Genomic DNA, 25,956 nt, shown 5'->3' with positions numbered 1-25,956 from the left:
TAATATAACATGATTTATTGTACGTAGCTCTTTAATACTAATTGAATATAACTAAAACACAAATCTAAGTGCAGTAAAAATAGTCTCCTCTGTTCTGTAGACATTCTTGTCTCTCATGCTTTCTTAACTGTGTGGTAGGCACCAAATCTTGTTTAACCTAAAAAAAATAACAATATGGTTCAGTTGACCAAATGATTATTCCAAAACAATACAAATTTTAAAAGCTTCAAACAGTTGTTATTTACTTTATATCTAAAGACAAATAGGATGTTTCACCATTGCAATGGCAGAATCCCAAGATAGTATCAAAATGTAAAACTTATAATGCAGAAATTCAATTCACGTGTGAGACCAATCATTTAAATGAAAAGTTCAAATCATTTTTTTCTTGGGTAATTACTTTCCTTTGATTTACAACTGTGATGATTAAAAGAAAAAGTGTTGTGTTAGACAAACATAGTGTGGTGATAGATAAACATAGAGTGGTGAGAGACAATAGTGTGGTGATAGACAAACATAGTGTGGTGATAGATATACAGACTGTGAGGACAGATTTATACAGTGTGGTTATTGATTATGTGTGGCAGTAGATATATTATATGTGGTCATAATTATATATTATGTGTGGCAGTAGATACATAATATGTGGTGGTATATACATTATGTGTGTGCCAGCAGATGTATTATGTCAACAATGTACAATAACACCGAAACAATATATTTATTAGGTTTACTCATCATGAATGTTAGAATCATTGACAGACAGTTAGTATACCATATTTGCTGCTTTTATTGAAAAGACACCTAACATGATATTTACATATAATATTGCATAATATGTTGAAGCAGTTATTCTTTAAAAATATTTCTTTTAAATTATTTCATTTCAACCAGGATTGTTTCATGCTAATCCACTTTCAAATTGGTATAAACAGGGCTTTGAGAGATATACCCAGTGGTGTGATAGACATAATATATCAATTGAGGTGAAAATCTAAAGAGTAAGGTGAGAGATATTTTGAGTGAGGTGAAACATATAAAATGAGGTGATTGATTTGCAAGGTGAGGTGATTGGTATTTTTAGTAAGGTGATAGGGTATATTGTGTGGAGATGTACATAGAGAATTTTGGGGTCGATATAGGGTTAATTGGGATAGATATAGAGAGTGTGTGGTCATTGATAATTCATGTGAGGTGAAAGTATGTAAAGTAAGGTGATATGTGTTTATAATGTGGACATAAATAAAGGTACTGTGTTGATAGATATGGATAGCATGGGCATAGATATAGAATGTGTGTGGTGATTGATATATAAAGTGAGGTGATTGGTAAAAAAAAGTAAGGTGATATGTGTTTATGATGTGGTCATAAACATGGAGACTGTGGGGAGAGATGTTGAGAGTATGGGGATAGATATACAGAGTGTGTGGTGATTGATATATGAAGTGAGGTGATTGATAAATAAAGTAAGGTGATATGTGTTTATTATGTGCAGATATACATAGAGAAGTTTGAGGTAGATATCGAGAGTATGGGGATATATATAGAGAGGGTGTGGTGATTGATATATAAAGTATGGTGATTGAATAATAAAGTAAGGTGATAGGTGTTTAATATGTGGAGATATACATATGAGACTTTTGGGGTAGATATAGAGAGTGTGTGGTCATTGATAATTTATGGTAGGTGAAAGTATGTAAAGTAAGGTGATAGGTCTTTATAATGTGGTCATAAACATAGAGACTGTTGGGATAGAAATGGAGAGTATAAGGATAGATATAGATATTGTGTGGTGATTGATATATAAAGTGAGGTGATGGATAAATAAGGTAAGGTAATAGGTGTTTATAATGTGGTCATACACTTAGAGACTGTGGGGAAAAGATATCTAGAGTATGGGCATAGATAAAGAGTGTGTGGTGAGTGACATAGAGAATGTGGTGATAGACACAGAGATGATGGGGATAATTATAGAGAGTGTGGTGATTGAGATATAAAGTGAGGTGATTGATAAATTAAGTAAGGTGATAGGTGTTTATTTTGAGAAAATATACAAAGAGACTTTTAGGGCAGATATAGAGAGTGTGTGTGTGGTGATTGATTTAAAAAATGAGGTGATTGATAAATAAAGTAAGGTGATAGGCTTTTATTAAGTAGAGATATACAAAAAGACATTCGGGGTGGATATAGAGAGTATGGGGATAATTATAAAGAGTGTGGTGATTGATATATAAAGTGAGGTGATTGATATAAAAGTGAGGTGATTGATATAAAAGTGAGGTGATTGATAAATAAGGTGAGGTGATAGGGTGTTAATTTGTGGAGATATACAGACAGACTTAACGGGTAGATATAGAGATTATGGGGATAGATTAAAGAGTGTGGTGATTGATATATAAAGTGAGGTGATTGATAAATAAAGTAAGGTGATAGGTGTTTATTTTGTGGAAATATACAGACTTTTGGGGCAAATATAGAGAGTGGGGGATAGATATAGAGAGTGTGTGTGGTGATTGATTTATAAAGTGAGGTGATTGATTTATAAAATGAGGTGATTGATAAATAAAGTAAGGTGATAGGTGTTTATTAAGTGGAGATATACAGAAAGACATTTGGGGTGTATATAGAGAGTATGAGGATAGTATGAGGATAGATATAGAGAGTGTGGTGATTGATATATAAAGTGAGGTGATTGATAAATAAAGTAAGGGGGTAGCTTCTGTATAATGGGGAGATATACATGGAAACTGTTATGATATACATGATGACTGTTGGCATAGTTATGAAGATTGTAGTGATAGATAATCATGGTATGGGGATAGCTATTGAGACTGTTAAGATAGATATGGAGAGTGTGGTGATGAATACAGCGACTGCAGCAATGGAGTAAATTATCAACCACCACACTTTTTATCTGTTATTGAGTATCATTTTTTATAAAAAAAATACTTTACCATCATCACTATTGCTGAGTGCTGCTTGGTTGTAAATCTTTTAACTATTTTTGTTATTTCATTTATCTTTTCTTCAATTTTCACAAATGACCTGTAAATCCCTGGAAAATCTTGTTTGGTATTTCTGTCAGAAGAACACAAATATAAATAATCAATTTCATAATTGCTACATGATAAGTGTACAATCTTATACAAACATATCTCAGTGGACATTGCATATCTGCATATAATCTTCCACTGTAAATTATACAATGACCAGTCTATTTCTCTCACTTATAGAAGATACAACAATAGTATATCGTCTAGTGAAAAACAGAAAAAGAATGATGATAGATGTAATCGTTGTGTTACTATAAATATGATAAGATGGTGATACATAGATATAGATTGGTGATAAGTGTGGACTTAGTTATAGTTGGGTTATGTGTACACAGAACAGTAGTATGATATATACAGTGTGATGATATATAAACAAAAGGATGATATATATATACATACTGTGTGGTGACATATATCAATGGTGTTGTGATTGATTTAAACAGTGTAGTGAGTTAATAGATACATATGTGCAGGGGATACATATATAAAAAAATATATATAAAATGTGATGAAAAAAATCAACAGTGAGGTCAATAAGATATTTTCAGGGAGGTCATACATATATAAAATGAGGAGATAGATATATAAATTGAGGTGAGAGATATAAAAATTGTGGTGACAGATACAGTGTGGTGATATATGTATAAAGTTAGGTGATAGAGATATAAAATGTAGTAATATATGTACAGTGTGGTGATAGATATATTAAATAAGGTGATAGATATATGAAATTATGTCTAACTTACATAAAATGAGGAGATAGATATACAAATTGAGGTGATAGATATATAGAGTGAGGTGATAGATACATAAAGTGCAGTGATACATGTTTAAAGTGAGGTGATACATGTTTAAAGTGAGGTGATAGATGAATAAAGTGATGTGATTGATATGTATGTACATGTATATAGTGAGGTCATAGCTTATAGTGAAGTGATAAATATATAAAGTGAGATGATAAATGTAACAAGTGAGGTAATAGATATATAGTAAGAATAGAGAAATAAATAGTTTGGTTATAGATAAATAGTGAGGTAATAGATATAAATAGTTTGGTCATAGATAAGTGTCTGGTGGAAAGAACATTTACAATGATGTCATCAAGATATTTTCAGAGAGGTGACAGATTCATATGAGGAGGGACTACATATATAAAGTGAGAAAGAAGAAAAATATTGACAGTCAGGCCAATAAGATATTAGCAATGAGGTGATACATCAATAAAATGAGGACATTGATATATAAAGTGAGGTAATATATATATATAAAGGTCGGTTTTAAATTATAGTTATGACCAGTTAGGTGATAGATGTATAGTGAGGTCAAAGATATATAAAGTGTGTTGATAGATATATAAAGTGTGATGATAGATATATAAAGTAAAGGGGTAGCTTCTGTATAATGCGGAGATATACATGGAAACTGTTATGATATACATAGTGTTGTGACATATGATCAGATACGTGTTAGATATATACAGTGTGGTGATAGATACATAAAGTGTGGTGATAGAAACATAAAGTGTGGTGACATATGACCAGTTAGGTAATAGATGTATATAATGAGTTGATAGATATATAAAGTGTGGTGATAGATATATAAAGTGTGGTAATAGATGTATAAAGTGTGGTAATAGATACATAAAGTGTGGTGATATATGATCAGTTTTGTGAAAGATGTATGAAGTTAGGTGATAGAAATATAAAAGTGTGGTGATAGATATATAAATTGTGGTGATAGATATGTAAAGTGTGTTGATAGATATATTAAGTGTGGTAATAGATACATAAAGTGTGGTGACATATGATCAGTAAGATGATAAATGTATATATTGAGGTGATAGATATATAAAGTTTGGTGATAGATATATAAAGTGTGGTGATAGATATATAAAGTGTGGTGATAGATACATAAAGTGTGGTGACATATGATTAGTTAGGTGATAGATATATAAAGTGTGGTGATAGATACATAAAGTGTGGTGACACATGATCAGATAGGTGATAGATATATAAAGTGAGGTAATAGATACATAAAGTTTGGATACATATGATGAGTTAGGTGATAGATAAATAAAGTGTGGTGATAGATATATAAAGTGTGGTAATATTTACATAAAGTGTGGTGACATATGATTAGTAAGGTGATAGAAGTATATAGTGAGGTGATAGATATATAAATTGTGGTTATAGATATGTAAAGTGTGGTGATAGATTTATAAAAGGTAATGATAGATGTATATAGTGTGGTGATAGATACATAACATGAAGTGATAGATACATAAATTGTGGTGACATATGATCAGTTAGATGATAGATGTATATAATGAGTTGTTAAATATATAAAGTGTGGTGATAGATACATAAAGTGTTGTGACATATGAATAGTAGGGTAATAGATGTATATAGTGAGGTGATAGATGTATAAAGTGTGGTGATAGATATATAAAGTGTGGTGATAGATATGTAAAGTGTGGTAACATATGATTAGTTAGGTGATAAAAGTATAGTGTAGTGATAGATATATAAAGTGTTGTGACATATGATCAGATAAGTGATAGATATATAAAGTGTGGTATAGATTTATAAATATATAAAGTGTGGTGATATATATTTATATAATAGATGTATATAGTGAGGTGATAGATGTATAAAGTGTGGTGATATATATATAAAGTGTGGTAATAGATATATAAAGTGTGGTGACATATGATTAGTTAGGTTATAGATGTATATAGTGAGGTGATATATATATAAAGTGTGGTAATAGATACATAAAGTGTGGTGACATATGATTAGTTAGGTTATAGATGTATATAGTGAGGTGATAGATATATAAAGTGAGGTGATAGATACATAAAGTGTTGTGACATATGAATAGTAGGGTAATAGATGTATAAAGTGTGGTGATAGATATATAAAGTGAGGTGATAGAAACATAAAGTGTGGTGACATATGATTAGTTAGGTAATAGATGTATAAAGTGTGGTAATAGATACATAAAGTGTGGTGACATATGATCAGTTAGGTGATAGAAGTATAAAGTGAGGTGATAGATATACAAAGTGTGGTGATAGATACATAAAGTGTGGTGACATATGATTAGTTAGGTTATAGATGTATATAGTGAGGTGATAGATATATAAAGTGAGGTGATAGATACATAAAGTGTTGTGACATATGAATAGTAGGGTAATAGATGTATATAGTGAGGTGATAGATGTATAAAGTGTGGTGATATATATATAAAGAGTGGTGATAGATATATAAAGTAAGGGAGTATATACAAAAAGTGTTGTGACATATGAATAGTAGGGTTGAGATGTATAAAGTGTGGTGATAGATATATAAAGTGAGGTGATAGAAACATAAAGTGTGGTGACATATGATTAGTTAGGTAATAGATGTATAAAATGTGGTAATAGATACATAAAGTGTGGTTATAGATACATAAAGTGTGGTGACATATGATTAGTAAGGTGATAGAAGTATAAAGTGAGGTGATAAATATACAAAGTGTGGTGATAGATACATAAAGTGTTGTGAATTATGATTATTTGGGTGATAGATGTATAAAGTGTGGTCATAGATACATAGAGTGTGGTGACACATGATCAGTTAGGTGATAGATGTATAGTGAGGTGATAGAAACATAAAGTGTGGTGATATATGATCAGTTAAATGAAAGATGTATAAAGTTAGGTGATAGATATATAAAGATAGGTGATAGATATATAAATTGTGGTTATAGATATATAAAGATAGGTGATAGATATATAAATTTTGGTTATAGATATATAAAGTGTGGTGATAGATTTATAAAAGGTGATGATAGATGTATATAGTGTGGTGATAGATACATAACATGAAGTGATAGATACATAAATTGTGGTGACATATGATCAGTTAGATGATAGATGCATATAATTAGTTGATAAATATATATAGTGTGGTGATAGATACATAAAGTGTTGTGACATATGAATAGTAGGGTAATAGATGTATATAGTGAGGTGATAGATGTATAAAGTGTGGTGATAGATATATAGAGTGTAGTGATAGATACATAAAGTGTGGTGACATATGGTCAGTTAGATGATAAATGTATATATTGAGGTGATAGATATATAAAGTGTGGTGATAGATATATAAAGTGTGGTGATAGATATATAAAGTGTGGTGATAGATACATAAAGTGTGGTGACATATGATTAGTTAGGTGATAGATATATAAAGTGTGGTGATGGATACATAAAGTGTGGTGACATATGATCAGATAAGTGATAGATATATAAAGTGTGGTATAGATTTATAAATATATAAAGTGTGGTGATATATATTTATATAATAGATGTATATAGTGAGGTGATAGATGTATAAAGTGTGGTGATATATATATAAAGTGTGGTAATAGATATATAAAGTGTGGTGACATATGATTAGTTAGGTTATAGATGTATATAGTGAGGTGATATATATATAAAGTGTGGTAATAGATACATAAAGTGTGGTGACATATGATTAGTTAGGTTATAGATGTATATAGTGAGGTGATAGATATATAAAGTGAGGTGATAGATACATAAAGTGTTGTGACATATGAATAGTAGGGTAATAGATGTATAAAGTGTGGTGATAGATATATAAAGTGAGGTGATAGAAACATAAAGTGTGGTGACATATGATTAGTTAGGTAATAGATGTATAAAGTGTGGTAATAGATACATAAAGTGTGGTGACATATGATCAGTTAGGTGATAGAAGTATAAAGTGAGGTGATAGATATACAAAGTGTGGTGATAGATACATAAAGTGTGGTGACATATGATTAGTTAGGTTATAGATGTATATAGTGAGGTGATAGATATATAAAGTGAGGTGATAGATACATAAAGTGTTGTGACATATGAATAGTAGGGTAATAGATGTATATAGTGAGGTGATAGATGTATAAAGTGTGGTGATATATATATAAAGAGTGGTGATAGATATATAAAGTAAGGGAGTATATACAAAAAGTGTTGTGACATATGAATAGTAGGGTTAAGATGTATAAAGTGTGGTGATAGATATATAAAGTGAGGTGATAGAAACATAAAGTGTGGTGACATATGATTAGTTAGGTAATAGATGTATAAAATGTGGTAATAGATACATAAAGTGTGGTTATAGATACATAAAGTGTGGTGACATATGATTAGTAAGGTGATAGAAGTATAAAGTGAGGTGATAAATATACAAAGTGTGGTGATAGATACATAAAGTGTTGTGAATTATGATTATTTGGGTGATAGATGTATAAAGTGTGGTCATAGATACATAGAGTGTGGTGACACATGATCAGTTAGGTGATAGATGTATAGTGAGGTGATAGAAACATAAAGTGTGGTGATATATGATCAGTTAAATGAAAGATGTATAAAGTTAGGTGATAGATATATAAAGATAGGTGATAGATATATAAATTGTGGTTATAGATATATAAAGATAGGTGATAGATATATAAATTTTGGTTATAGATATATAAAGTGTGGTGATAGATTTATAAAAGGTGATGATAGATGTATATAGTGTGGTGATAGATACATAACATGAAGTGATAGATACATAAATTGTGGTGACATATGATCAGTTAGATGATAGATGCATATAATTAGTTGATAAATATATATAGTGTGGTGATAGATACATAAAGTGTTGTGACATATGAATAGTAGGGTAATAGATGTATATAGTGAGGTGATAGATGTATAAAGTGTGGTGATAGATATATAGAGTGTAGTGATAGATACATAAAGTGTGGTGACATATGGTCAGTTAGATGATAAATGTATATATTGAGGTGATAGATATATAAAGTGTGGTGATAGATATATAAAGTGTGGTGATAGATATATAAAGTGTGGTGATAGATACATAAAGTGTGGTGACATATGATTAGTTAGGTGATAGATATATAAAGTGTGGTGATGGATACATAAAGTGTGGTGACATATGATCAGATAAATGATAATTATATAAAGTGAGGAAATAGATACATAAAGTTTGGATACATATGATGAGTTAGGTGATATATATATAAAGTGTGGTGATAGATAAATAAAGTGTGGTGATAGATATATAAAGTGTGGTAATAGATACATAAAGTGTGGTGACATATGATTAGTAAGGTGATAGAAGTATATAGTGAGGTGATAGATATACAAAGTGTTGTGATAGATACATAAAGTGTTGTGAATTATGATTATTTGGGTGATAGATGTATAAAGTGTGGTTATAGATACATAAAGTGTGGTGACACATGATCAGTTAGGTGATAGATGTATAGTGAGTTGATAGATACATAAAGTGTGGTGATATATGATCAGTTAAATGAAAGATGTATAAAGTTAGGTGATAGATATATAAAGATAGGTGATAGATATATAAAGATAGGTGATAGATATATAAAGATAGGTGATAGATATATAAATTGTGGTTATAGATATATAAAGTGTGGTGATATATTTATAAAAGGTGATGATAGATGTATATAGTATGGTGATAGATACATAACATGAAGTGATAGATACATAAATTGTGGTGACATATGATCAGTTAGATTATAGATGTATATAGTATGGTGATAGATACATAACATGAAGTGATAGATACATAAATTGTGGTGACATATGATCAGTTAGATTATAGATGTATATAGCTATAGTGAGGTGATAGATATATAAAGTGTGATGATAGATATATAAGGTGTGGTGATAGATCTGTAAAGTGTGGTGATAGATATATAAAGTGTTTTGATAGAAATACAAAGTGTGTTGACAGATATACAGTGTGGTGACAGATGTATAAAGTGATAAATGCATAAAGTTAGGTGATAAATACATAAAGTTATTGGATAGATATATAAAATGAGGTGAGATATATATATATATATATAGAGAGAGAGAGAGTTAGGACATTAATATATATAGCTATAGTGAAGTGCTAAATATATAAAGTGAGGTGATAAATGTATCAAGCAAGGTGATAAATGTATCAAGTAAGGTTATAAATGTATCAAGTAAGGTTACAGATATATAAAGAAATGTGTTAGATGTATTATTTGTTGAGTTACATATATAGTCACGTCAAAGATATATCAATAGAGGTTTACATATAAACAGTGAGATTATAAATATATTGTGTGAGGTGATTGATACATAAGGCAAGATGATGGGTATTTAAAGTAAGTAATAGGTGTATATAATGTGGTGGTATATACAGATACTGTGGGGATATATATAGAGAGTATGGTGATTATTATAGAGTGTGGTGATTGATATATAATGTGAGGTTAAAGGTATCTTAAGTAAGTTGATAGGTGAGGCAATAAGGAGATATACATAGAGACTTTTGGGATAGATATAGAGAGTATAGGTATAGATAAGTATATATATAGAGAGTGTGATGATTGATACATTAATTGAGGTGATAGGTATTTAAACTTAGGTGATAGGTGTATATAATGTGGTGACATACAAAGAGACTGTTGGGATAGCTATAGAGAGTATAGGTATAGATATAGGGAGTGGTGGTTGATATGTGAGGTGATAGGTATATATAATGTAGTGATACACATAGAGACTGTAGGGGTAGATAAAGACAGTATGATGATAATTATAGAGTGTGGTGATTGATATATACCATGAGCTGATAGTAAGGTGATAGGTGTTTATAATGTGGTAATATACAAATACATTCATCATAGATACCAGGACTAAATTTTGTATATATGCCAGACACATGTTTCATCTACAAAAGACTCATCAGTGACGCTCGAATCCATAAAAGTTTAAAAGGCTGAATAAAGTAACAGACTGAAGTGATAGATATTGAGAGTATGGTAATAGATATAGAGACTGTAGCAATAGATATGCAGTGTGTGGTATGATAAAAATGAAATTTCATGTGTTAAAATAATCACTATATAAATTTGTTACTAAAGGATATATACATGTATTCAATAAGGATGTTTGACCAACATTTATTATACCATATTCCTATTTTTATTTACATAATACATGTGCATGATTACAAGAATGTAGAAAAGTCATTGATATAAATATTGTGTGATATGCTGTAGCAGTTTTCCTAATAATTATTTTCTAACGAACCCTTCACCATCACTATAAACAGAATTGCTGAGTGCTTCTTTGTTATAAATCATTAAGTTATACTTGTTATTTTATTTGAAATTAAATATACCTTGTTCTTTTCTTCCATTTTCACCCATTACATCTTTGTCCTTTTAAAATCGTGTTTTGTATCTCTGTAAGAAAATTCAAAATATAAATAATAATTCCTACATGAAGTCATTATAGGTTTACAAGCTTATACAAACATATATCAATGGAAAAGCAGAATTTGTTGGAATTTCTCTACCGTTTTAAAATTTAAAAAAATTAAGAAGCTAATAACCTAAGTTAAATTTTAGTATTGTACAAGTTTTACAACTTAGTTATACGGTATTAACTGTTTTATTGTATAAATTTCAAAATTGTTATAATCTAATCAAAGAAAATTGATGTGATTCATTTTACATTATGATCATACTGATGAAGGTTAACCAAAATATTTATAAATAATTACTTCATTACGGTTTTGTTTACTTTTAAGGGTTTAATTATATATATCAAGATGAGGTGGTGAAAGATATATAGTGTGGTAATTTATAAATATAAATATGATAAAGTGGTGATACATAGATATAGAGTGGTGATAAGTGAGGACATATATATATATAGCAAATTTACAGATATAACATTGTGTGGTTGATGTTTAGACGAATATATATTGTAATTTTTGAATATAGTGCGTTGAAGAATATACAGAATAGCGATTATATATAACTTATGATATATAAGCAAAGTGGAGGTATACATATATACTGTGTGGTGACAAATATAAACAGTGCGGTGATTGGTTTAACCAGTGTAGTGGTAGACATATTAACAAAGTGGTGATGGATATATAGGGGTGACAAGTATCAATTGTGTGTTGAATGATATACATGTTAAGTGTAGTTATATGTACTATTAGTGTTGTTATATATATATAGTGTGGTTGTTGATATATATAGTGTGGGGATATCCAATATAATCAGGATAGTTGGTAGCTAATAAAAAAAAACCTGAATCAATCCATTTCTTTCCTCTAGATACACCAACTGTATTTGAAGCAGTTTTTTCATGACATAGCTTCTTCTTCTTCCAAATATGATGAATATTCTGGCAAGTTGTGCATGATTAAAATGAATAATCAAAATGAGAAGCAGTTTTCTTCTTGATGTGTACCATTGTATTACTTCCTTTCCATCCGAATTTATCAAGGTCCATTGTAGAATAGCAATCTGAAAAAATTCATATAAAAAATAACATTACAAATTCAGTAAATCAAAAGACATTCTACCATATCAACAAACTGTGATATAAAGCCCATTCTTACTTGTAAACATATATTAAAGCTGTTTTTTTAACTTTTTAACATATGGATATACGAATCTTTAATATATAAAAAAAAATATGTAATAGATCTATATAGAAAGACAAATTTATTTTTTAGATTGTGGTGATAATTGCATAGTGTGAATAGTGTAAAAATAGATATACAGTATGTGGTGATAGAAATACATATAGTAATGATAGCTATTGGGAGTGTGGTGATGGATAAAGAAAGTGTGGTGATAGAAATGTAACATGTGGTGATAGATTTGAACAATGTAGATGTATTGAGTTTGGTGATAGAATAAAAAGTGTAATGATAGATAAATAGTGTGGTGATAGATAAATTTAGTACAGAGATTTATATATATATATTCATGTATTGTAGTACGCTGCTAGATTAAAACTGACGAGGAAAGGTAACACACGGCCACCGAAAGCTTTATTTTTGTGAAGCCCAGGTGGTCGTGTGGTCTAACGGGACGGCTGCAGTGCAGGCCATTTGGTGTCACGATATCTCAGTAGAATGGGTTCGAATCCCGACAAGGGAAGAACAAAAAATTTGCGAAAGCAAATTTACAGATCTAACATTGTTGGGTTGATGTTTAGAAGGTTGTGTATATATATATATATATATATAAAGAGAGGTGATAGATATATTCAATATGTTGATATAAATATAAAAAGAGATGATAGGTAAAAGTGTGATGTGATAGATAAATAAGGTGATGTGGTAGATATATGAGGTGTGGTGACATAAGACCAGTTAGGTGATAAATGTATATAGTGAGGTGAAAGATATAAAAAGTGTGGTGATAGAAATATAAAGTGTGATGATAGATATATCAAGTGTTGTGACATATGATCAGATAGGTGTTAGATACATAAAGTGTGGTGATGGATACATAAAGTGTGGTGATAGATACATTAAGTGTGGTGATAGAAACATAAAGTGTTGTGACATATGATCAGTTAGGTAAAAGATGTATATAGTGTGGTGATAGATACATAAAGTGTGGTGATAGATACATAAAGTTTTGTGACATATGATGAGTTAGGTGATAGATATTTAAAGTGTGGCGATAGATACATAAAGTGTGGTGACATATGATCAGTTAGGTGATAGATGTATATAGTGAGGTGATAGATATATAAAGTGTGGTGATAGATATATAAAGTGTTGTAACATATGATTAGTAGGGTGATAGATGTATAAAGTGTGGTTATAGATACATAAAGTGTGGTGACACATGATCAGTTAGATGATAGATGTATAGTGTAGTGATAGATACATAAAGTGTGGTGATATATGATCAGTTAAGTGATAAATGTATATAGTGAGGTGAAAGATATAAAAAGTGTGGTGATAGAAATATAAAGTGTGATGATAGATATATCAAGTGTTGTGACATATGATCAGATAGGTGTTAGATACATAAAGTGTGGTGATGGATACATAAAGTGTGGTGATAGATACATTAAGTGTGGTGATAGAAACATAAAGCGTTGTGACATATGATCAGATAGGTGTTAGATACATAAAGTGTGGTGATGGATACATAAAGTGTGGTGATAGATACATAAAGTGTGGTGATAGATACATAAAGTTTTGTGACATATGATGAGTTAGGTGATAGATATTTAAAGTGTGGCGATAGATACATAAAGTCTGGTGACATATGATCAGTTAGGTGATAGATGTATATAGTGAGGTGATAGATATATAAAGTGTGGTGATAGATATATAAAGTGTTGTAACATATGATAAGTAGGGTGATAGATGTATAAAGTGTGGTTATAGATACATAAAGTGTGGTGACACATGATCAGTTAGATGATAGATGTATAGTGTAGTGATAGATACATAAAGTGTGGTGATATATGATCAGTTAAGTGAAAGATGTATAAAGTTAGGTGATAGATATATAAAGTGTGGTGATAGATGTATATAGTGTTGTGATAGATGTATATAGTGTGGTGATAATGTGGTGATAGATGTATATAGTGTGGTGGTAGATATAACGTGTGGTGATAGATACATAAAGTGTGGTGATATAGATTTCTATTGAGGTGATTTATATTTATTAATATGGTGATATATAATTAGAGAGTTGAAAGTCTATATATACAGTGAGGTCATAGATATATACATAGAGTGGTAATAAATAAAAATATAAACATCTTTTATGGTAAATATGTATAACATTGTATAAAGTCATGATTTTATACAGAATGGTGATAAATATAAAAAATGTATTGATAGAAGTATAGAGAAGTAATAGATTATTAGTGTGGTGATATATATATATATATATATAAGAAAAGTATTAAAAGATAATAACGGTTTCAATGCATCACTTTTTTACTAGTACTTTCACTGCTTCCGCAGATCTTCAGGTAATGTGACTTGGTGTCACGATATCTCAGCATACCATATCTCGGTTACCAGCATACGGACTTTACTTAACTTTTTCTTATCTACTTACGTATGTATTGGCATGATTTTTTTTTTTTTGTTACCAGCATACGGACTTTACTTAACTTTTTCTTATATATATATATATATATATATAAAGAGAGGTGATAGATATATTCAATATGTTAATATAAATATAAAGAGAGATGACAGGTAAAACTGTGATGTGATAGATAAATAAGGTGAGGTGTTAGATATAAAGTGTGGTGACAGCTTTATAAAGAGTGGTGATTTATATATATATAGTGTGGTGAAAGAGAAAAATGTGAGGTGATTCATTGATTGGTGTATAATGTTAGGTGATGGATATATGAAGTGTGGGGATAGAAATGTGAAGCTACCTAAAAGAAATCTAGTGAGGCGATAAATATAAATAGTGAGGCCTTAGACATATAAAGGGAGGCAGTTAATGACTATAGTATGGTGTAAAAGGTATTCAGAGAGATACAAATATAAACATCTTTTGGTGATAATATATACAGTATTGTACAAATTGGTATTTATACAGAACAGTGATAGTTATATATAATGCTTTTAGTTATATACAGTGTGTTGATTGAATTATAAAGCAGTAATAGATTTAAAAAGTGGTAATACATGTATATATATTCAGTGTGGTGATATTAATATAAAGTGGTGATTGATAAATATGTTGATGATACAAAAGTGTAGTGATAGATTAAGTGAGGTGATAGATGTATAGTAAAGACATAGATATATAGTTAGTGGATATCTATATCTGAAGTGGTATATATATAAAGTATGGTGATAGAGAGATAAAGGGATAAAGTGATAGATATTGTAGATGGTGATAGATATATATTGTGATAAATAATGGAAAATATATATAGAAAGATCTGAATTAAACACAATTGGTGTTAGATATATATACAGTATTGTACAAAGTGGTGATAAATACAGAATGGTGATAAATATATACAGTGGTTTTGGATATATACAGTGTGTTAATAGATTTATAGAGTGGTGATTAACATATAGTGTGGTGATAGATATATACAGGAGTGTTGTACAAAGTGGCGATTGATACAGAATGGTGATAAATAGATAGCTTGGTGATAGATATATACAGTGTTGTATAAAGTGGTGATTAATGCAGAATGGTGATAAATATATACAGTGGATTGATAGATTTATAGAGTGGTGATAAATATATAGTGTGGTGATAGATATATTTAGTGTGGAGATTTTAATATATTGGTGATATAGTGTAGTGATAAATAAAGTGAGGTGATAGATATATAGATTGGTGAGAGATATAAAAACAGTAGGATGATAGATATATACAGTGGTGATAGATGTTTGCAATGGTGATAGATATATACAATGGTAATATATATCATGTATGTTTACATTGGTGAAAAAAAAAAAAAAAAAATTTATTATAAATATTGTTTTTATTATAAATATTTTTTAACTCGATATATCGCATTCCCGACCTGTTGATTATTTTCATTTAATCTAGGTGTGGTTAGTTTGATCATACATTGTAGTTGTTCATTGGTCAATATTTGATTATGACGTAAAATTTTCATGCTTTCATCTGAAATTCCCATTGTGACGACATGAAAAGACAGAGAAATATATTTCACCTCCAAATCTTGTGCAATACTATATTTATCCACTCTTGACTGTGTCAAAAACAATTGATTTTAATATGGCCTAAAGGAATGTGTACTTTTTTATCGTCAAGGATCAAAAATTACTGTTATAAATGTCATAATAAAAATATTGTCTATTGTCTATATTGTCTATTGTCATTTGGCAATTTTTTTTTAACGGTTATTAGTGAAGACAGGGGTACCAAGATTCCCAGGGGATTACAAGTATCACCCTCATACATGTACATGACCGGGGGTAGGAGGGGTCATGATCCCAAAATCCTGGGCTTAAAAACATGAAATCCCGAGATCCCTTATTTAAATAAATTTAAATCTCTACATCATGAAATTCAAAAATAGAATTCCTGGATACCTAAATAGTCAATCCCAAAATCCTGAAGCTAAAAACACCCAATCCTGGTGTCCCGATAAAGGTCCTATCCCCCTCATACATGCACGATCCATAACAATCTTTTTAAAACTTTCTGGACTCCCCAAGAAATCATTTCGGCCACCTCCTATGAACACTGACCTGACACATACACATGAAAAGTATTAATTGTCCGGCTCTTTTGAACCACATCACATTTTGTAGTTGGAAAAGGAAAAGGGGGGGGGGGGAAGCCTCCTTTCCTTTAAAATGTTATTTTGCATTTAAAGATGATGTATGTTTTCATTGTTACAATGCATTATTTGTCATACCTTTCACATGTTTTTTTTTTATAATTTTAGAAGTTATGTGTGCTCTTAAGGACGAGAAAGAGAGCCACTTCAGCAACTGAGCAAGTGTATTTTCTTTCGCAGATAAAATGTAAATAGATGCGTACAAATCTATCTCCAAATAGAAGATTTTTCAAAAATGAAAGTAGAAATTCAGTGGGCGTTTCTTGCGCATGCGCACAGACCACGGTGATAGTTACGGTGACTGTATCAGGAACCTTGCATATTATATACCTCATTATTTCCAAATCCAGATTTTCAAATGATTTAAAATGCAGAGCATCTATTTTACATTATTTTCAGTGAAGGTATGTGAAGCAAGAACCTCAAAATACACTTTCATTACACCAGCACAATAAACTGCAGTAGATCTAGAACAGTTGAGGATAAAACAGTTCCAAGGAAAAATTTATATAAGAGGGGTGAGAGATACCTGTAACCTAGTCCAAATAATTATGACGTCTGGCAAGGCTATTTTAATTTTTTTCTGGGACGCCTTCCAGTCGTAGGAAGGCGTCACAGAAAAATAATAAAATAGCCGTCCAAGACGTCATAATTATTTGGACTACCTGTAACCATACTAGGGACATTCAAACTCATAGATTGAAAATAAACTGATTACGCCTTAGCTAAAAAAGAAAAAGACAAATGGACAAATAATAGTACCGAAGACACATCGTCATAGAAAACTAAAGACTAAGCAACTTAGTAAGATGATCCTCAGCAAAAACTTGGGCGATCTCAGGTGCCCTGGAAGGGTAAGCAGATCCTGTTCCACATTTGGCACCTGCTTTGATGCTCATGTTATTGCAAATCAGGTAAATTGTCTAATTCAGTAGGTCACATTCGTGAAAAGAGAACAGGATTGTAGTTGAGACATAAGGAACATATTTTCGATATCATCTGTGTCAGAAACAAATATTAAATATTAAACCGTCAACCAACTCGTCATGACGTCTTTGAAATTTACAAAGGGATGATTCTATCTTCCCCATTTGGAACTTTTGGTTTAATAGCGTCCTTGTGAGCAGCAACCCTCTATCAAGGAAATTATGATGGGGAAATACAAGCCCAGGAATTATGTATCAACATGATCCATAGACAACTTTTGAGTTCAATGCATATCCGTCAAAAACTCTAGTTAAATGAACATCATTTGTGCATTTAGGGGCATCGTCACTTCTGTTCTAATTTTGAGCAAGTGGTTGCAGGTGCTGCTGGAATGTGCCATTTTGTAAAAAGTATATTTGTGTACATGAATAGGAAATTATCACGCCAATATTCTTTAGAGGGAAGCCACAAAACTTTAATATAATCACAAATTTTCATATTCACAATTTAATCATAGATTACCCTCTTGTTCATCAAAAGCAGCTTACAATTATCCTGCCATGATTTGCTTACTATAAGTGCAAACTTATATAACAACCCTTGTGCTAAGTCACTAATTGTAAGCAAAATCTAGCCTCAGTATTCTGTAAAAAAGAAGATGTGGTATGATTGAAAATGAAACAACTCTCTGCTAGAGATCAAATGACACAGAAATTAACAGTTATAGGTCACTGTACAGCCTTCAATAAGAAAAGCTCATACCACAGTCAGCTTTAAAAGGCCCTGAAATGACTATGTAAGACAATTCAAAAGAGAAAACTTACAGCCTAATGTATGTACAAAACTTGAATAAAACACAAATAAGTAACACATAAACAAATGACAACCACTGAATTACAGACTCCTGAATTGGATCAGGTACATACATACAGAATGTGATGAAGTTAAGCATTTTAGCAGGATCCAACCCCCCCCCCCCTTAGCTTGGACAGTGGTGTAACAATACAACATAAGAACGAACTATAAAAATCAGTTGAAAAGGCTAAACTCATCAGATGGATAACAATACAAATATCACAAATACAAGTGGCGGCCTGTACTTGTACATCCCAATTCTGTTTGCTTATCAAATTTTGCTATTCATTTGTTGGTCACTATTTTTAAGGCTATGACAGCCATCTTGCGCACAAAACCCCCATGGGCATTTTGAAAAATTGGCAGGTATGATATTTAACCCCACCACATTTTTGCACCACTCTGAGGTCAGGAGCCTCTGGCCTTTGTTTTATTAGTCTTCTATGATTCTAATTTTAGTTTCTTGTGTCTAGTAATTTAGTATGACTTCCATTATCACTGAACTTGTATACATTTTTGTTTAGGGGCCAGATGAAGAACGTCTCTGGTTGTGGGTCAGTTTCTCACTGCATTGAAGAGCCATTGGTGGCCTTCGGTTGTTGTCTGCTCTTTAGTCAGGTTGTTGTCCCTTTAACAAATTCCCTATTTCCATTCTTAATTTTATCTTGAAATAGCTTTAATAATGATTTTTTTTTCACAGTTGAAGTCTGCAGAAGAAATATTTCAAAGTCATTTTACTGCTGACGAAAAAGAAAAAGGTTTAAATTTGTTGCTGTCCTTCCAAACAAGATGTTTGAAAACTTTTTCTTCCACACCATCATCAAGTCCTACGGGAGCATTATCTAAGCTACACACATCTATATCATTGGTAAATCCAACACATAATTTAGACCAAATAAGAGCAGTTCAAGAGGATATAGCATATGAAGCTACTATTGTCAGCAATGAAATGTGTACATTGAATACATCAACAATAAACAGCCAATCAACAAATAAATTTATTGCCGAGTCAATAAACAAGGAAATTTATGAAAAAATCGTCAGAGATGAAGAATCCACCAATACTCTTAATGATAGTTTTGAAACAATAAACACAGAAGCCTTTAGAACACTGGTTAATCAGAATTACAATAGAACACTGGTTAACCTGGACTACAGTAGAAGCCATGATAATTTTACTAGTGAGAAACCATATACATGTATTGACCAGATTGACCACAGTGATGACTGCAGTAATGTGGGAAATGAAGTTGTGATTGAAGAAGAATCTCTGCACTCTCAGTCTAATGTTAAAAGTGTAAAAAAGAAAAGAAAAACAAAGAAAAAAGTTGAAAAGGACCCATCAGTCCCAAAGAGAACTCGTCGTCGAAACATTATCCATGTCTGTAAAAAATGTGACTTGACCTTTGAAAGTGGAAAAGCATATAGGGAACACATGAAATCAAGTCATAGCATTATTAACTTCAAATGTGATAAATGTGGAATGGGTTTTTATTTTACCCGTCAATATAATAACCACATGGAATCTCATCAGGAATATAACTGCACTACTTGTGAAAAGTTGTTTCACTCATTCACTGAATATTCCGATCACTGCCAAGTTCAGCATGCCATAAATGTTTCCAAAGTTGATTTGATGAAAATACATAACACTTGTAAATTATGTGATAAATCTTTTGACACACCCAGTAGGCTATATACCCACCACAAAAAACATCATACAGGTAAATATATGCATATAGACTAGTATTATGTACTCTAGCAAGAAACAAGCCATTTTGAAAGGGGTGGGGGTTACCTAACATCATGAAAAATTTACATAATTTAATAGAAGAAAATAATGGACAGAGGATTCCAAACCGGGGAACACCCTACAGGATCTGCCAATGATACTATGTAGTACTGTTTCTTTAGTATTCAACTATATATATAACAGCATTCAACCAAAAAGAAAGCTGGATTTTAAAAAAAGGCAATACAAACTTGTGGCAACGACAGGACAAATATACATGAATTACAAACAATGAGCTATTGACTTGATAAACAGATCAAAATGCAAAATATTTTTTTTTACCATGTTGCTTGATCACATGATGATGTTCTTTAATTTATAAAGTATGATTTTATAATACTGTGGATTCATTTATATTCGTTGGATACCAATTTTCGAGAATTCTGTTGGTAAAGGGGAACCAAGAATTTAAATGTTCAATGAATAACAAATTTTCTTAAGCAATGTTAAGGAATGTATGCAGTCTTTGTAAAAACCATGAAATTAAATATGCAAGAACATACATAATTTTCTTTATCCACGAAAATTGGTTCCAATGAAAAATAAATGAATCCACATGTACAGTATGACAATGTCTGATGAATACATGAACAAGAATGAGAAGAGATAGAACAAAAAAGAATTTGCAGATGTTTTGTATAATCAACTTCTTTTTCAATTATCAATCCAGAGCTTATAAAAATACTTTGGGAATATTTGTTATAAACATTAAGGATGTGAACCTCATGATGTGTAAATATGATATCTGCATGTGTTTGTTTTACAGAAGGACCGATAATGTGTAAACCATGCCAACAGATCTTCTCAACAAGACTCAGTTTAAGAAATCATGAAAAAAGTTATGCACACCATAAAAAAAGTGGACAGAAGTTTACATTAGAAAGGAATTTGTTATGTTCAGATTGTGGAAAATCATTTTATAGGTAGGTTAGACCAGGTTTTAAAACATATCCATAAGTACCAGCCCAGGACTACATTTTCTCAATCTAATAAACATTTAATTTACTTTTCTTACTTTTCTACATTGGTTAGAGGTATAGGGGGAGGGTTGAGATCTCACAAACATGTTTAACCCCGCCGCCTTTTTGCGCCAGTCCTAAGTCAGGAGCCTCTGGCCTTAGTTAGTCTTGTATTATTTTAATTTTTTGTTTCTTGTGTACAATTTGGAAATTAGTAAAGTGTTCATTATCACTGAACTAGTATATATTTGTTAAGGGGCCAGCTGAAGGACGCCTCCAGGTGAGGGAATTTCTCGCTACATTGAAGACCTGTTGGTGACCTTCTGCTGTTGTTTTTTTATTTGTTCGGGTTGTTGTCTCTTTGACACATTACCCATTTCCATTCTCAATTTTATTAAATCTCTACACTTGCACCTCATTGTTTATATGTCGCACAACATAAACACAAGGAGGAGCAAGTGCAGAGATTTTATTTTAATTAGATTGGGAAAATGTAGTCCTAGACTGATACTTGAAATGGATATATACAAATATATATCCGAGATTGCATCCTGCAATGTGTAACATACAGACAGAAAGGGCACAATATGAATTGTTGTTTAGCAATGGAAAATAATGGCTTGTGTTAAAGTACTAGACTACTAGTGAAGAAGTTTGATTTCTGTACTCCAAACATCATGTTATTTGTTAATGTCACACAAGGAAACTTATTGCTCTAGCTTAAAAAAATGGGAGACCTCTCTCAAATGCAATTACAGTGTCAATTCCCTTCATATGACAGAATTAAAAAAAGAACAAGACTAAGGTATGATGTTTCCTCCAACATTGGCAGTTGGATCAACCGTTGTTACAGTTTGTCATTTCCTGTACCTGGGTAGCCAGGGTAGGTCCAGTCAATCTAGCATAAATTTGACCCTAACCTTAAAGTAATTGCAACAGACGATTTTTTTATGTTTTAATCATAAGCATTATACCCCTTATAAACACAGAAGAAAGTCTCATAAAATCTAACTTGAGGAAGACTAAAAATTAAAAAAAATCATGATTTAAAATTTCTATTGAGATTTGAATTGAAAAGGGAGATAACTCTGCAAAAAAGGCAGAAATATCAATGAAAATTGATACAAAATTATAGATTTACCCTTCTTGAGCACCTGAGTCCACCCCAAAATTTTGGCAGGGGTCATGTTGCTTAGTCTTTAGTTTCGATGTTTTGTCTTCTGTACTAATATTTGTTTGTTAGTCTATTTCTTTTTAGCCATGGTGTCGTCAGTTTATTTTCAATCAATGAGTTTGACTGTCCCTCTGATATATGTTTGTCCCTCTTTTGCATAGTTTTTATGTTAGAGATTGTTATTAGTTCAGGGTTGAGTGTCTGCTGACATTTTTAACCCTGCCATATTCTGTATGTGCCTTTTTAAAACAGGAGCCTGTAATTTAGTGCTTATTGTTTATTGCTATGTTACATATTTTATTTTGTTTGTTTATTATTTTGTAGAAAAATTAGCCAGTTATTTTTCTCGTTTGAATTGTTTAATGTTAGTAATTTCTGGGCCTTCATAACTGATTAAAGGTATGAACTTTGCTCATTATTGAAGGCTGTACAATGACCTAAAGTTGTCAATTTCTGTGTCATTTTGGTCTCTATTGAAGAGTTTCCTCATTTTCAATCATACCACATCTTTTAACAAATAACCAGAAACTGTAAAATTCATGTTAACCTAATAGTCACAAATTTTCATATTTGATTTATTTCATACTAAAACATTCATCCAAAGGCAAATCACAAAAAGTCTAAAATAAACCAAAAAGTTACATTGTTACAATTAGCAATGCATGGACTAAATAATATGAAACAGCATTTTATGTGTATTTTTAAACTTATTACCGGGTAACCATTTAGAAAACCTTCAAAGACTGCGGACGGTCATTTAATTTCATATAAACATAAATAGAAATAGATAAAAGGCATTTGCTATAGGATTTTCTAGGTCTGATGATTTTGTGCAGAGTGATGTCCCTTGGACTTTATTAAAAAAAAAATCATCAAAATTTTGTTTCATCATCCTTGCAGATATTGACTTAATATTTGCTATATAGCTTACACTATGACAAGTTGTAGATAAAGTTAAGACTTTGTTCCATTACAATGAATTTTTAATTAGTAGGGACTATGTATTACCAAGCAATTCTCACAGAATGCTTGGTTTTTACCTTTTTTAACTGTTATGCCTCCACTTAGGGACATTATGTTTTTTCGGTCTGTGCTTTTGTTTGTCCATTCATTATATTTTAGTTCGTTCATCCTTTCCTCCATTTGTCCTGCTACAGGTTGAATTTTTTGGTGTATGTAGTTTTTGAAGAAGATGAAGTCCAAGCAACTTGAAACTTATTATACATGTTTCCTATGATAGGATCTTAATAATTTTTCTACCCCAATTTCACAGTCCACTGAATATAGAAATGATTATGCTAGTGGGGCATCCATGTGCTATGGACACATTCTTGTTAAATTTTGATTTATTTTTTGGTCCATTATTCTGTAGAATTATCCCATTATTTTGTATTCTGTAAACCCCACCTAAACCCTTCTATATATTCCATAATAAGTTGTATAAGTATTCTTTATATTTTATTTATATTTTTCTACATTTAATTAAATATGTTGTTATGTTTATTTTTTTCAGTAAGAGTAATTTAGCTACACACATGAAATATCACAAATCAGAAAAGAAATATGCATGTGAGCACTGCAATTTCAAGTGTTATTTCAGTGCTAGATTAAAGACGCATATAAAACAACACTTTGATTCAGAACGAAGATTTGTCTGTGAAACTTGCGGAGCAGCTTTCCATACCAATCAAATTCTCCAATCACATATTGGATATAAACATAGCGATGCAAGGAATTTTTGCTGCCATATATGTTCATCAACTTTTAAGGGCAGAAATGCACTTACTCGTCATATCAAGGAACATTCAATTGAAAATCACAAGAAATGTTTTTGTGGCAGAACTTTTTCACGTATTGGAGCACTTCGCCAGCATATGGAAAAAGTTCACAGTGAGAATGCAACTGAAGCAGTTCGTCGTAGGTCAATGATGAGGGTTAAGAATTCAGAGAATAAAACAGATCTTTTAACTAAAAAATCAAGAAAGAAAAAGAAGAAGCTAACTAAATCCACTAACAGTAAAATGTCCAAAAGTGTGGGAAATACTGATATATCAGCTGCCGTTAAAAAAATTACAGATTCCAAATTTAAACCTATAAAGTCATCTGCTGAGAAACCTGTTCAACACGTCCAAGGTATTTGTATTGCAAACTTCAAATATGCACCACTCGATATTATAAATCAGGCATCCAACACATTAATGGATGAGAACATAATCAAGAATTCTGGTGAGATAACAAAGGCTGAGACATTTGATCAGTCAGAACATGCTAAGAACAATCAGCTGATTCCTGTTCAACCAGAAAAAAATGACAAACTACCTCTGTCCAGTACTGATTTGAGTATGCATAAACAAAACAGCTTTTTAAAATCAAATGTCAGTGACACTGTCAAAACAGAACCATTATCTTTTCTTAAAGAGAAAACAGTTGAAAACCCAAAGCAAAATACTTTTGTTGAGTCAGCACATAGCTATAGATTGTTTTGTATTGAGTCTGATCATAACTACAGCAACATGTCTAATGGTCAGTCAGAACAAATTGAAAAACTACCAGTGTCCAAGGAGTTTTGTATTATACCGAAACAGAAATATCTATTACAAACAAATGTCAATTGCAATGATCAAAATGAAGCAGGACGTGATCTTCAAAACAAAAAAATAGAACAACCCAAACTCATTCTTCCAAAAGGACCAACTAATTATTCTCAGTTCGGACCGCCAACATATCAGCCCAATACTATTTCCAGCAACATATTGCAAGGACAGAGCACCACAAGTTATAGATTCAATTGTCCATTGGTTTTACCACAAAATACCAGTGCTAAAACACCTCTTCTTATTTTATGGAGACCTCCACCACCAAATTGATATTATTTTTATAGTATTCTGTTGAACTAAGTTTGAAATTCTTGTTATTGTATTCTTGTTTTAAAAGTTTCAATATGAAACATATATAACAATATTGTAGTACATGTAGTAATAAACCATTTCAGCCACTGA

General features: G+C 31.1%; 1 protein-coding gene and 1 long non-coding RNA gene across 3 annotated transcripts; one reads left to right on the top strand and one right to left on the bottom strand.

Moving 5' to 3' along the window:
- Window positions 1-17,455, bottom strand: LOC134714228 (uncharacterized). Of its 2 annotated transcripts, XR_010106515.1 has the most exons (5): window positions 17,329-17,455; window positions 12,222-12,440; window positions 11,297-11,360; window positions 2,955-3,078; window positions 1-157 (listed from the first exon to the last, which is right to left on the bottom strand). It is a non-coding gene; the product is annotated as an uncharacterized LOC134714228 (long non-coding RNA). The 2 variants fall into 2 exon arrangements; XR_010106516.1 differs by lacking the exon at window positions 2,955-3,078.
- A 127-nt stretch (window positions 17,456-17,582) lies between these two features.
- LOC134716083 (zinc finger protein 791-like) lies at window positions 17,583-25,956 on the top strand. The gene is made up of 4 exons (XM_063578833.1): window positions 17,583-17,654; window positions 19,733-20,756; window positions 21,591-21,747; window positions 24,471-25,956. The coding sequence occupies exons 1-4, from the start codon at window positions 17,619-17,621 to the stop codon at window positions 25,822-25,824; spliced, it is 2,571 nt and encodes an 856-aa protein (XP_063434903.1). The 5' UTR covers window positions 17,583-17,618; the 3' UTR covers window positions 25,825-25,956.

Source organism: Mytilus trossulus, chromosome 4 (assembly GCF_036588685.1).
Source record: "Mytilus trossulus isolate FHL-02 chromosome 4, PNRI_Mtr1.1.1.hap1, whole genome shotgun sequence".
In the NCBI taxonomy this organism is placed as follows: Eukaryota; Metazoa; Mollusca; class Bivalvia; order Mytilida; family Mytilidae; genus Mytilus; species Mytilus trossulus.
Note: the sequence above shows the minus strand (reverse complement) of the source record. Positions and strands in the feature narration are given on the sequence as shown.

Bases quoted from the DNA above. Each gene is read 5' to 3' on its own strand.
- LOC134716083 (XM_063578833.1), top strand. From the start codon at position 17,619: ATGCAGAGCATCTATTTTACATTATTTTCAGTGAAG. The intron at 17,655-19,732 runs GTATGTGAAGCA...TTTTTTTCACAG, and splicing joins TTACATTATTTTCAGTGAAG to TTGAAGTCTGCAGAAGAAAT. The intron at 21,748-24,470 runs GTAGGTTAGACC...TATTTTTTTCAG, and splicing joins TGTGGAAAATCATTTTATAG to TAAGAGTAATTTAGCTACAC.